We start from the raw sequence: 14,925 nt of genomic DNA on the forward strand, positions 1-14,925 counted from the left end.
CTCCGAAACATCTGGCGGTCACGCCAGATCTCTCTACGAACAAAAATCCGAATCTTCAACTCAAACGTCAAATCCGTATTGCTGTACGGGTGCGAAACTTGGTGCACATATGCGGTAACGACGCGAAAACTGCAAGTATTTGTAAACCGCTGCATGCGGAATATCATCCGCGCTTGGTGGCCTGGCAACTGGATCTCGAATGAGGAACTACATCGCCGGTGTCATCAAAAGGCGCTAGAAATGGAGATTCGGGAACGTAAGTGGAGATGGATTGGGCACACGCTACGAAGAGATGAAAACGAGATTTGCAGAGAGGCGCTAGATTGGAATCCAGAAGGTCATCGAAGAAGAGGCAGACCCAGAAATTCGTGGCGGCGAAGCCTAGCCGCTGAAATCCGAACTGTCGACGAGAATCTTGACTGGGACCAGGTGAAGACGCTGGCTCCGGATCGTCAACAGTGGAGGTCTTTTACCACGGCCCTATGCACCGGAGGATCGGCGCGGGATCATTAAGTAAGTAAGTAAGTACTTCCCGCATGATCAAATATCATACAACTTATCGTCAATATGATTCTGTTCTGATTACATGAATAGTGACTATTCAAGTGATCGTTCTAAAATCTTCCAATTTTTGAATAAATTTGCTATCTTTCCTGTGTCTTCGCTTGAAATGATACAAAAATATTTTTTAAAGATACCAGTAATAATCCGTAAAACAAAACTCGGAATGCATCAGAGTGTGTCTCTACTGGCTTCAAAACAAATAAAAATGGCGTGTTTTGGTTTGGCGGCGGAAACGAAGAAATCTTTTTTGTTTGGCAAATCCTCAGCTAAAATGTAAGTTTATAGCAATTATGTTTTCCATAAACTATTTTTTAATTGTTTCAATTTTTTTCAGTAATAAATAACCCTGCAATCCTGGGGTGTGTCGTAACCGGTGGTCTCGTTGTACCACTCTTGTACCATTTCAACCTCTCCAGACACTCCAACAGTCACACAACCGTACTTTAACCTGTGCTTTAACATCCGTTCGCTAATGCAATCTCGTTCAAACTGAATTCCATAGCCTGCTTTTTTCAACCAACCTATTTGACTGCCCTCTCTTTTTCTCTCGTATTTCGCTACATACTCACTCTTCACAATCAGTAATTTTCTGTCTCTTACGCTCAAAACTATATTTTTTATCACTGGGTTAATTGTTCTTTTTCTAGCACTGATACAAATTATCAGTTTATCTTTATTCTTTGAATCCGATTTATTTTTCTTTTCCGAATATACACTCTCTTACTTCTATTCACTACATTCACCTCCTCCTCTACTCTTTATACAAATGGTAATTGTTCCGTAGGTAAATTTTTTAAATGAGAATTATTAATTTAAACATTAGTTTCTTTACATACATTTCTTCTACTTTACAATCGTGACGAACAGAGCGTTAGATAATGAGAATAAACATTATTTTTGATGTTGTTTTTTTTTACATTTTACGAAAGAAAAAAATAGGAATTTTAAACATTGCGGTGCTCCAACGCTATTATATCAAATCAATTCTGTATTCATGTCAGCCGCTTTTTAAAGTAAGCAATACATAACCAAAAGTTTCACTAAAACTATTATCATGGTTATAGTTCTTCACAACTAATATTTAGGATTCAAAAAAAAAAAAATTTTCTTTGCGTTGCAATAATCTGGGTTTGATAATTTACTATCCCTGATTTACTATTACTGATAGTTTACTTATCCCTACAAAACACATAAATATCCTTTTAACGTTTATCATTAGAAATTGCTATTCACTTCACTAAATGCTAAACATTCTCTATAACTTCTTCTAATTGTGTTTTGAAAGAATATTATGGTTAAATAATATTCAATGGTAATCATCCAAACCGTGTAAATAATATGCATTTGTCGTTTAATTAAACTAGTCGTGCATTTTCACGTAACGCATGTAACGTGTTTACTTTTGAATGTGGTGCGAAGTCGGGCAAATTAACTTTTCGTTTCCCAATCGTCTGAATTTTGGCGTAAGACGTAAACCAGTAGTGGAAGGCACGAGCTTCATGCAACGAAACTAAACGAGACGGCTTCTCACTTGGTTAGTCCCACAGCAATCAACCAAACCGTAGGAAAACCGGAAAAACATCACCGATCAGATGTCAGCCTCCCAACAGTACGACCGAAAAGAACAGTGCTAATCTCGAGCATTTAAACCGGTCACTTCTCACCAGTCCCAGCCACCTCAAATCTGATAATTCGGCAAACCACAACGCTTTACTTGGTTCTGAAAGCCTACTGTATACCGGCCTTGCTCCTGCCACACTCAACGGGTACATTCCAGGCAAATCTAGAACCTTCACGTTTGCACCTCCAGACGCTTATGTCACCAACCTCACCTGGGTCTCAAACGGTACTTGAGGTATCTCAGAACAGAACGTCAACTATTAAGTATCGACTCCTCTCACCAGAGTCGACGATGGCAGAATACAACTGTTGTCAATTACCTTCACCTCCTGGTATCAAAACCAACAAATGGCTTTATTTATTGATTCTTAGTTATTAATTCCACTGGCCTGTTTCTCCCTATAGGAACATGCACTATAGTTGAACATTACGCTCCACAACATGATGATTACTATTACAATTGGTCCAACAAAACATTTTATTATTTTTCACAATCGACATAACAACTTCCATTGTTCCTTCTTGAGTCTGACGGTCGGACTGCAGCACTTCTATCAAGATTCGTCGAAATTGTTATAACAAAAACGTTGGAAATGTATGTAGATGAAAGATTTCCCTCTCATTTGGTTCGACTAGCTAAGCTTTCTTTCTAGAAAGATCATGGAGAATGAGCGAACTCAATTTAGCCTATCCCTCCAATGGAATTTCAAGTGGTATTTTGGAACTGAATGTTTATTCTAATTGTAATAAAAACAGCTGCGATATTTAATGAATTCTGTAATCCCCATCATACTCAATAACGTTCCAATGGACAAGGTCTCACTAGACTATAGAAATATCCAATTAAAGGCTTCAGATCAAGATAACTATTGGGACTTTACTTGATCATAACAAAATAATTGATTTTTTTTTTTAACAAAAAGCGAGTCAAAAGTATTAGTCTTTTTTTTTTTAAATTCTTTACTTGAAACGGATCACACCTTGAGGCTTTAAGGAGTCAAAAATACCATATCTTTGACAGTTAAAAAATAATTTTCTCGAACGCACAAATGACTTATCATGATCTCATAGCACAACTTTACAGGAACCAAGTATCCAAGTAATTCTTTTTCTTAATCATCAAATAGTTAGTATTAGACAGTCATTCTTCTCAGTTCAACGGATCATTATTTTATACATTTGAATTTTTTTTTAAGAAGGTTGCATCCTCCCAGTGATTACTATCATCTTCCTAACTTTCCTTTAAGATGATGTCATGCTGGGGCGACAAGTTCGCTTTGCGTTCTGTGGTTCTGTCGTTCATTAATTGGTATATTATACTGGCGTTTTGAATTCGACTACAAATCATTACTTTTTTTTACATCTGTTGATGCTTGGAATCATCTCCTTTCTTTCGGGAGCCATTTAAACATATCATGATCCGGATTGCGAGAATGCCGAAATTTCAACCGAGAAAAAATCCTTACTATTTTTGCGGGAATAAGAATTAATGAGAATTTTCTCACCGAATAAGATATTATTTAGTTTACTATTACAAGTTCGGACTGATCTCTGAACTATTGTGTTTAAACCCGAAATCACTGATTAAAACCGAGAAAAAAAACCACATTTCCATTTGATATCCTACTTGTCGTGCTACAAAACACCCTGGTATCAGCATTGCTTTCTAAAGCGCCTCAGTATGTCAGATCCGCGCTTTTTCCATGGAGAGATAATGAACATGACGAAAATCAACGGAAAATCTTACGGAAAACCTTACAGATTATAATTCTTACAAGGACCACTGATAGCTTTTAAGAGATTCAGATGCACATGAATAAATTTTAGGTTTCCAGATCTTATTTGTTCATCCTTCCAGGGTATTTAGACTACTCTTTTCGCAGGTACTAAAGGTGTTCTTCAGTAAGAAAGTTTCAACACGTGTCAGTTCGATCTTTTCAGAGCTTCTTATCCTCGCAAGGATTGCCAAAAACATAATTTTTGTCATTATTACGAAAGTCTTGGCAGTTTAGAATTCTCATACTACTTTTCAGGATACTGACCCTCTCAAGGGATTTGTATTTCTATTACCGTTCAGCCCCTCTCAGAGAGTTTGTATTTCAATTCAACGTACTCCCCCTCTCGGAGGGTCCGTGCTTCAATTCAATGTACTGCCCCTCTCAGGGGGTTTGTACTTTAATTCAAGTACTGCCTCTCTCAGGGGGTTTGTACTTTAATTCAAGTACTGCCCCTCTCAGGGGGTTTGTACTTTAATTCAAGTACTGCCCCTCTCAGGGGGTTTGTACTTTCATCCAAGTACTGCCCCTCTCAGGGGGTTTGTACTTCCATTCAATGTACTGCCCCTCTCAGGGGGTTTGTTCTTCTATCCAATGTACTGCCCCTCTCAGGGGGTTTGTACTTCCATACAATGTACTGCCCCTCTCAGGGGGTTTGTACTTCCATACAATGTACTGCCCCTCTCAGGGGGTTTGTACTTTCATCCAATGTACTGCCCCTCTCAGGGGGTTTGTACTTTAATTCAAGTACTGCCCCTCTCAGGGGGTTTGAACTTTCAGTCGAGTACTGCCCCTCTCAGGGGGTTTGTACTTTCATCCAAGTACTGCCCCTCTCGGGGGGTTTGTACTTCAATTTTATGTACTGCCCCTCTCAGGGGGTTTGTACGTTCATTCAAGCACTGTTCCTCTCAGAGGGTTAGTATTACCAAATGCCGCTTCGAATCTGTCCATCTTTGCAACAACTGTTAGAACCTTTTTCGTGATTTCACCCGCTGTCACCTACACGACTTTTCGAAACGTTTAAGAAAATATCATTTCAGCAAACACTCTTTTTCTGCAAATAATTTCCCATCATTCTGCAAACAGCGTGTCATCAACATTCGGCGAAAGTCATGTAAATATTCCCTCGCCAATTTGGGCCATAATTGGCCCTAAGCAAGGTCGTGTAAACGCAAACAAATAAATAAAAAAAATATTTCTTCAGAAAAAAAAAAAACTGAATGGATTGCCATCAGTTCCAGACCTAGGGCACCAAAATATCAACGATTCACTTTTTCAATTGCACAAAAACGCCATTTTTTTTATGATTCTGCCTAGGATTTCCGTAAATTCAAATAAAATCCTTTTTTTTACCTTCATATTTACATTCGGAAGTCCAACCTACCTTAAACCGCGCCATTGTCGTAACCGGTGGTCTCGTTGTACCACTCTTGTACCATTTCAACCTCTCCAGACACTCCAACAGTCACACAACCGTACTTTAACCTGTGCTTTAACATCCGTTCGCTAATGCAATCTCGTTCAAACTGAATTCCATAGCCTGCTTTTTTCAACCAACCTATTTGACTGCCCTCTCTTTTTCTCTCGTATTTCGCTACATACTCACTCTTCACAATCAGTAATTTTCTGTCTCTTACGCTCAAAACTATATTTTTTATCACTGGGTTAATTGTTCTTTTTCTAGCACTGATACAAATTATCAGTTTATCTTTATTCTTTGAATCCGATTTATTTTTCTTTTCCGAATATACACTCTCTTACTTCTATTCACTACAGGGTGCAGGTTTGATGGTCCGGAAGGGGAATTTGCCGGTCGAGACATTCGCGGCAACAGCAGCACATGATCCAGATCTCCGTCGGAAACATCCCGCATCTCCTCGAAAGCGTTGGACCTGTTTCCCCAATCGGCTAAGGGATCCTAAAGGAACCGTATTTAATCAACTTACTAAACCAACTGACGGAACTTTGGTGTCACCGGATGAGCTGCTCAGTATTTTTAACATGAAAGTTATCCAGTTGTTCGAACACTACGGAGCCTACGATTGCATCAACGTGCTGGCCCAAATTGCCAACTTCGGTTCACAGCAAGCAACAGGCTATGTTTCAAAGTATCGATTTCAGTGCCCACATGGAGCTGGGGCACTATGAGTAAGGTACCATTCGTTGGTGTACAACTGTGAGCAAACTCAGAAGAAGGACTACTTGAAGCAGCTTGTGTGGCGTTAGTTCCAGGCAAAAAAGTTCAACATACTAATCGAGCTACTCTACTGGGCTGGAAACTGATTTCCAAAACATCATGTAATTGCACGCTCTATCCGTGAAAATATCCGAAAATAGTCACTAGGACTTTCTGTATTCGTTCTACATTCTCAAAGGTAATATGCGAAAGGGTGAGTTTTATGAGTATTATTGTTATAGAATACTTAAAACAGTTATATCATTTTACTGATGCATCTTTTCTTATCAATTCCAGCAGCAGCTCTCATTGCCTACGAAAAAGCCATGCGTTGTCAGCTGGAGTGCAACTCGCTCGTATTTCTGAAGATGCGTTGCGAAGTGCTGCTCAAGTGCATCAATGCGCTCAATCTAGCGGCATCGGATTATACCTGGATTGTGAAGCCATCAGTTTCCACATATGGCGGTGCTACCAGATTAGAAGAATCGGACACCAAAATCGTGATTGTTGATCTGGTAGATATTCGGAAGGAGTTAATAATAACCCAGACGGTGTTGGAAATTTTCAAACAGCTGGACGACTATAAAGCTGTGCTGAATGTCGATACCAACGAGCTGCTGGTGATTTTAGCTAACGCTAAACTGTATACCACGGCCTTCAAGCTGGCCAACATGTTGGGCAAAAGCCTCACTATGATCTATGAAAGCCTGGCAGCATCCTGCGCTATGTGCGCTTGCAGGAAACTGCGGACAATTTTGATTGGCTGCATAAAAACGAAGGTGATTAAAAACATTGTTTTTTGTTCTAATAACTTATCTTAAAAACAGCCAAATTTCAGAATCTGTTCTAAGCTCAGACATACCCGAAACGACTTGGAACTTTTTGATGCTTAGTCTCGAGAATGAAACAAAGGACGTCGAAGCCTGTTATCTCGCCGTGATGAATCAAATCATTGCCAAAAACGGTATTTCACCTCAAAGGTTGACGGACTATTGTATGGTGAGTTATCTTCTAAAAAGTAATGCCCTTCAACCCAATTCATATTTTTTTTAATCTACAGAACAAGGCGCCCACCAAACTAGAGGAAGCCTTCGAAGTCTCCGTCAAACTTATCCAGGCGCAGCTGCAGCAGAAGCTCGGTCACGACGTTACACTTCAATCGATTCTCATTTCCGATTACGCTCATCGATCGGTTGTAGTTTGGGTTGAGCAAAGATGCTAAATTCAAGCAGGTAAATTAGTTTTTCTTTACCGAGGAGATTATTTTTAATGGTTTTACGTTATTTCTTCGTCTATTTCTAGCAAACAAATTTACTGAACCGATAAGCTGGACTGCATTGCTAAATTTCGTGTTCATTCCCCAATGAAAATGCTGATAATTTCGTTAGTTCCAACGCAAGTTTTATAAAAAGAAAACTTATAAACTAAATAAAACGATAGCATTTAATAATTGAATAAATAATATTATCTTTAAGAGATAATAAAATGAATCCTCTCCTTTTTTATTTTTGATGGAAAAAAGATATTTAGAAGATAAGCTGTAGCGTCAGCAATACTTAAAAAAATGATAAGATAACGATAACATATATCTTTTAGTTGCCTTCAGCTACATTTTGAATCTAGAAAAAGGCAAAAAAATGAATGGTTACTCTACTTAACGACCGGTTCGCTGTATCGTAGAGTGCGTCCAAACGATTCCATTCCATGAAAAAAAGACTAGTTTAATCGTACATGAATAATCCAAAACTATACAGCTAATCTTTCGTGTGTCTGGGGAAGAAGATAATGGAAATCGTTATTGTATGATACCGATTCATGCGGGTTATTGGTTTTTTTTTTTTCAAAATCAGCCATTTCAATAACAAAATGGCAAAAAGTGGTGTTTTCTTACTGTCAAATTATATGTAGGTACAAGGCAATGTGGTACAAAGAAGGTGATGAACAAACACGTTACAGAACTCGTTATTCAAAATAAACAAAGCCTACGTCACTTCCCGCATGGAGCAGTATTATACAAGAACGATTCCCATTATCTTCTTCCCAAGACACACGAAAGATTAGCTTTATAGTTTTGGATTATTAAAGTACGATTAAACTTGTCTTTTTTTCATGGAATGGAATCGTTTGGACGCACTTTACGATACAGCGAACGGGTCGTTAAGTAGAGTAACCATTCATTTTTTTTGCTTTTTTCTGAAGAAATTTTTCTAGAAAATGTAGCAAAACGATAGATGTAATCGTCGTCTAATCTTTTTTTTTATTACTGCGGACGCTACAGCTTATCTTCAAAATATCTTTTTTCCATCAAAAATAACAAAAAGAAAAGGTTTCATTTATGATCTCTTAGAGATAATATTATTTATTCAACTATTATATCCAACTGTTTTATTTTAATTAATGATTGCATGGTTCACAAAAAAAAATCGTTCAAACTAAAAAAATTATCAACATTATCATCGGTTAGGTTTTGGAATGCTTAATGCTTAGAGTCGTGACCACAGATTTTCTATAATGTGAAACGAACGCTGGATTCTTAGTGCCCCGCAGAATGATTACTTCCAGAACCGGACTGGCGTTTCAGGTTGATTAGGATTACTGGGAAGATGGCCATTGGACTTAGCATCTTACTTGGACTGGATTGAGCTGACGATTATGGAAGACTTCTTGATGAAGGTGTTTAGGTAGAGGCTGGGAGAACAGTTGGAAGTCTTCACTCGAGGGATTTACGCCGTGTGCCATCCTGTATGGTGTACGTTGCTGGATTATCTTCTTCGTCGTCTGCGTAATTGGGAGCTCCGTTTCCAGATGTTTGTCCAATTCTGGTCTGTCTATAAATTCATTTAAAAAACATTTAAAATTTAAAAAAAAATTATCAATTGCAACTAATTACCTTACGACCTGCAGTTTGAAGACAACCAGACAAGAGAAGGAAATGAAATAAAATAAAACTAATAAAAGTTTTGACACACAAGATTTCATTTGAGGAAGTCTGGTTAATCTATATACAGAAAATTTCTCAATGGGTAATTTAAATTGAAAAAACTCAAAAACCAAGAATTAATTTTGTTATGGGATTTAGATGAAAGACAAAAAAACATTTGGTTGCAGATTTCACAAACAAGAACTGCCACCTGATTTTTAACGGAGCATACATGACTTGACAAAACCACTTGTTAATTCGGAATGGAGGTGATTTCTTTCTGATGGTTTTTACACCAAACTTTACCCAGACACCAAACACCACAAAAATAAAAATTCAACCCAATCAACACAAACTTAGAATAAATTTAAGAACAAATTAAACGCTTAGCTTGTTTTATCGAGAAATGTTTCGTCTATTTCTCCTCAGTTATTTTTTTTAATTGTTAGTTCTAGAGTTTCATTAATATGGTCAACCTTGTTTGCACTCCTCAACGTTTCCAAACAAAACCGAGACCAAACCCGGAACCGGTAGCAGTAGTAGTATGTAGTTATCATTAAGGGGGAAAGGGACATCACCAAACACACTCAAAATGCGTGCGCCCACTGCGGCAATCATTTAGCTCATGAGAAATTTTTGAACCAGGACTTACCGCTCACTTTGAGGCTTTTCGATTTGGTGGACTTTTTGCGGGGATCCGGATTCCCGACCGACATCTCCCGGCCCGACTCGATGGCCATCGCCTCGTCCGAATCGTTTCCGGCCTGGACCTTGATCAGCTTTTTGAGGTTGGCGATCTGTAAAAGTACAAATAATTAGTAGTTTGGGTAGACTCGGTAAGAAATTTATCAATTAACCTCAGTGTCGATTGCATCTTTATGTTTCAGGCGTTTTTGTTTTTCCGAATTTGCCCGGTCGATTTGGTTCTCCAGGCATGCCAGAACCGTCTCGCAAGAGCCGCACCATTCCTGTAGGGTTCCCACGATTTCTGCAATATTGCCGGTGCGAATGTCCCGCCCAATCGCATAATCAACCTCCAACTGTTTGTTCTTTTGGTCCAGCTTGCCATGGATAATGTCCCCGTAGATGGCCTCAATAATCAGATCCTCGAGATCCCGAACATTTTTAATGTCAAACTCCTCTAGCAGTTCTTTATACGGGATGCATTTAGTTTTGATGGCCAACGAAACGATGGTAAAATAAACGATGGATGGAGCTTTTTGCGCATAACCGGAGTCAGCGGAATCAGCTGGCCTTCGTTGGCTAGATACTCTCGGTACGTTCCGTAGGCAAAAAGTTTCAAAGTATTGTAATAACTGGCATTTGGACCGGTCTCCAGCTATGGATGAAAAACAAACATTGAATTATCTTGAAAGTAACCGGAAGTCGAGAAAATCTCACCTCAGCGATCCGTGGCAAAACCAACAGCTCCCCGAAAACGTACACTCCGGGCGCTTCCAGAACCTGTTTGATCAGCTCCAGACAGGCTGCTCCTCGGGCCGTTTTCGAAAGAAGCACGTACTGTTCGATGGGGTTCTGGGCCGAATATTGCTGCTGGTGCGGCGAGTTCTCGAACTCGAGATTCAAATCGGGCGTCATCGCGGCGAATGCTTCTGGCTTATTCCTTTACCGGTGTTCCGGAGATTGAATTTTTCTCCGTACAGAAATAAGCAGCTGATTTTCTGGCCTGTTACGCTCGATTTTCACTTGGCCTTTCACTTTCCAACACTTTCAAGCAACCAAAACACGCCATTTGTTTTTTGGTTTGTTGGCAGCGGAGACACACGTCACACTCGGATGTATTCGGAGTTTATTTTTACGGATTATTGCTCTTATCTTTCAAAAATATTTTTCAATCATTCCAAGCGAAGACACATAAAAGATGAAAAAGTTGTTAAAAATTAAAAGATTTAAGAACGATTACTGGAATAGTCACTATTCATGTAATCAGAACAGAATAATATTCACGATTCAGGGTATGATATTTGATTATGCGGGTTGTCAGGATGTTTATGTTCCCTAGGCGAGAATCGTAAACAGCAGTTGGCAATAATTTTTTCTTCTAGTTTTCGCTGGTACAGCGATGATGGTTGTTTGTTTGAAAATGCAACTACCGTCACGAATTGTCTTGGTCACTGTTAGCACTGCTGGCAACCTTGGTAGGGAGATCAGACAAACGTCAACGCGTTGGCGCCGAAAAGAATGTCATTGTTAGAAAATTGATCAAAACTGCGACACGTTTTTTCTTGACCTGGCAGTTAGTTAGTTTGTAGTGAATAGTTTTTAAAGAAAACAGTATGTATTTGATTATTAGTTGTTCCGATCAACTTTTAATGTATTTTTTATAATAGGTGGAAGCTATTTGGCCAGTTGCGCGTGATTTGAGTGCTCGCGGGTTTGTGAGTCGGAAGATGTGTGGATGCAACACACCCCTGCTGTGACATTAACATGACATCGAACCCTGCAACATATTCCTCATACGACACACGCACACTGATGGACCAAACAGACCACGAGGGCGACATTCGACCGGACTTGTCCTCTTTCACATTCTAGACGCCGGATAGACCAGACGTGCTTTTCCCACGGTGAGTTAAGCTGCAGCAGACAAAGGTCCAAACTGCACAGAAGAGGTTAGGTTATAGAAATTCCTTACTGCGCAATTTGCCACTAAAATATTGTATTTCCTTTGATAGTTTGAGTGACCGTTCGGTTGTTCCGTTTAGGTGTACCGGGTTGAGCTCAATTAGAGCGGTAGGAAAGAAAAAGCGTAAGTACGCAAGTGTACTTTTTATTTACCCGAAGATAAATATGATTTTCGTTCATTAGCTTCAAATAGCCGGTGATATCCGACGGTTTAGGATTGCCAGAGCTAGAGCTTAGGGTAAACGGCGAAACTTATTTGTAAGTTCATAAGAGATTGTTTACATTATCATCATTTCATAATAAATGTATTTACAGTCGAGTTCGTTCGCATACAACGTACTACGGAACAGTTTTTATTTCCCACAGTCACAATGTTTACAAAAAAAAATTTTACTAACACTTAGCACGGGATTTCCATCGCCACCTGAGATATGTATACAGGTTGGGTACAAGGGGGGTATAAAGGATTTGAAAAACTTTGGGTAGGTATTCGAAATAAACTATTTCAAATTTGTCCACGTGGACATCCGGGGAGGGGGGTAGGGGTTTGCCAAATGTCCACGGTGGGGGAGGAGGAGGTCAAAAATCCTGTTTTTCTGTCCACGTGGTATCTGAACGGCCCCTTGTATATTCGAAATTGCCCATTTTTTACTTAAAAATTGGGTGGCCATTTCTAACGGGGATAGCAATTCTTAAAAATTGCTTTGAATTCAAATCGATCGATGCGCACTGTGGAATCGATATTACGTAGGCTGCTGGAAAAATCTATCGGCAGTATCGGTTTTTTTTGTTCGTGGATTTTCATCCAGTCATCCCTACACAGCAAATTTCTTTTGTTGGAAACCTGCAAAATTTTGCTGGTTTTTGTGCCGCTGACTTTCCAGCTATTTGAATTTGAAACAGGAAACGTTAATGCTGGTTTCCAGCAATTCATATTGCTGGAAAATCAGCAATCCAGATTGCTGTAAACCAGCTATTTCTTTCAAAACAACCGACTGTATTTAGTACCAAATTTATATTTCAATTCTAAATTAAATATTGAATACTGGCTGTGCATATAATGAGCAATGAAAAAGAATTAGTTTCTTCCATTTTTAAATTATGTTTTGTTTATTTTCAAGAACTTTTTTTAAAACATTTTCCAACACCGGCTCTGGCAGCTTTGTGCCAGAGTGTTGATCATTCGCTACCTGAGAAAAGAGTTCTGATTAGTATCTTTTATGAAATCTGTCCAATAAAAACTCATCCAACCAAAATTCGTAAAATAAAGTCTCATCTTGCTTCAGCGTACGAAAACAAACAGACTCCAATGTGACAACTCGATTGCTGATTTTCCAGCAAACTAGATCAATTGCTGGAAAGTCCAGCAATTTGAAAATCGATTACTGATTTTTCAGCAAAAATGACAAAAACACAACCAGTTGCTGAAAAATCCAGCAATTCGAAAACCGATTGCTGGTTTCCAGCAAAAATTTGGATTGCTGAATGTTTCCAGCATTTTTTTTGCTGGAAATTGAGACAAAAATTTACAGTGTAGGCAGTATCGGCGAAAAGTGGTGTCCCTTTTAGTAGGGACATTTTAAGATTATGAAATTTTTATATTTTGATAAATTTTATACTTTTTTTTCAATAGAATAAGGGGCCGTTCACTAATTACGTAAGCACGATTTTGGAAATTTTCAACCCTCCCTCCCCCCCTGGTAAGACAAAGTAAGATTTTTCAAAACCCTCCCTCCCCCCCTAGTAAGATCTTACGTTATTAATTCTTTGAGAAATTGACATTTTTTTTAGGTTTTATTTTTGACACTTTACCAGCATTATGGCATTCGTGTCAGAGAAAATGACACGTTTTTTCAAAAATAGCTTGAAAACTATTAAAAATGTGACATACATACTTCTACGCAAAGCACTTTTTAAGTAAAATAAAAAAAAACTGTATTTGAAAAGCACAATCTATACAAAACAACAGATTCAAATACAAATCTATACAAAACATTATTCAAGACATGTTTAGGCTAACTATAATTTTCAATAAATTTCCACAATCGAATAAACGATATAAAATCTAAATTCCGATTTCAGAAAGAGAGATCAGGTTAGCTACTACTAGGTTACTACTAGAACTGGGGCAAAAATGTTTAACGGCAATCACGTTGTCAACTAACCTAAAAGCTCAGACTCATTCAGCGGTAAGCGATAAAGTTTTAGGATTTTTTTGGTAAATCTTTTGTAAAATTTAGAGTTGGTGGTGTCTATCACTGAAAAAACTGTCTAGAAATTCATTATTTGAAGCGGCTTATATTGATTTCAAAGATTTTTTCTGAATGAAGTCATTTTCGAAATTTGATGGATTCAAATCGTGGTGTCACAACGCACCATTTTCCTTGTTGTTTCCATAAATTTCTCAATTGAAAAGATTGTATGATGAAAAGCGAAAAGCGACGATCTTTTTTAATAATGTGAATTAGTGTTTTTGGTTTAAATTGATTCTCTAAAAATTTATTGAACCTGCATTTTTTTTATTAATTCAAAGACATTACACTCAGAAATGAAAAAAATAGAAAAATATTATTTTTCATGTAGTTCCACGCTTTACCGTGCCCACTCACAGAGATATTTCTCTGGGTGTAATTACTGGGATATTTCTCGCCGAGAAATATGTCGGTTATTAAATTTTATGCATTGGGACTATTCGGAAGTGACATCTGGTGGTTGGGGAAAAAAGTTAAGCCGGAGCTTATAACAAACGCTTAAAGCAGAACTAGCCAAACAAAATCAAACGAAAATCATTTGATTTTCGTTCAAGGTCTATGGTCAATGTGCATTATTGACCACCCGCATGAATCGGTATTATACAATTACGATTTCCATTATCTTCTTCCCATGACACACGAAAGATTAGCTTTATAGTTTTGGATTATTCATGTACGATTAAGGTAGTCTTTTTTCCATGACATGGAATCGTTTGGACGCACTTTACGATTCAGCGAACGGGTCGTTAAGTAGAGTAACCATTCATTTTTTTTGCTTTTTTCTTCTCGCTCCGAGCGAGTTGTATCATACGTGGAATCTTCACCTAATGGTTTTATCATAAATAAAATAACGATACAATATATCGTGTCCTTTAGATACAATTATTAAAATGAAAACTATTGAAATGAAAATCAGAAGATTATTTATGATTTAATTTGTTTAAAATAATATACTTTATTCTCATATGGGTT

General features: G+C 38.1%; 1 protein-coding gene and 1 pseudogene across 6 annotated transcripts; one reads left to right on the forward strand and one right to left on the reverse strand.

The window, feature by feature from the left end:
• Positions 1-1,990: 1,990 nt before the first annotated feature.
• Positions 1,991-7,627, forward strand: LOC129746154 (nuclear pore complex protein Nup160 homolog). Of its 6 annotated transcripts, none has more exons than XR_008737255.1 (6): positions 1,991-2,419; positions 5,736-6,334; positions 6,433-6,914; positions 6,974-7,134; positions 7,196-7,367; positions 7,438-7,627. XR_008737255.1 is itself a non-coding variant. In XM_055739664.1 (6 exons), the coding sequence occupies exons 2-4, from the start codon at positions 6,340-6,342 to the stop codon at positions 6,983-6,985; spliced, it is 504 nt and encodes a 167-aa protein (XP_055595639.1). In that variant the 5' UTR covers positions 1,991-2,419; positions 5,736-6,339; the 3' UTR covers positions 6,986-7,134; positions 7,196-7,367; positions 7,438-7,619. The 6 variants fall into 6 exon arrangements, 4 of the variants coding, with proteins under 4 accessions (XP_055595639.1, XP_055595642.1, XP_055595641.1 ...); XR_008737256.1 differs by having other exon boundaries at positions 6,436-6,914; positions 7,438-7,626; XM_055739664.1 differs by having other exon boundaries at positions 5,736-6,349; positions 7,438-7,619.
• An 883-nt stretch (positions 7,628-8,510) lies between these two features.
• Positions 8,511-10,921, reverse strand: LOC129746152 (COP9 signalosome complex subunit 7a-like; annotated as a pseudogene).
• Between the last annotated feature and the right edge of the window lie 4,004 nt (positions 10,922-14,925).

The sequence above is a fragment of the Uranotaenia lowii genome, chromosome 2 (assembly GCF_029784155.1).
Source record: "Uranotaenia lowii strain MFRU-FL chromosome 2, ASM2978415v1, whole genome shotgun sequence".
Classification (NCBI taxonomy): Eukaryota; Metazoa; Arthropoda; class Insecta; order Diptera; family Culicidae; genus Uranotaenia; species Uranotaenia lowii.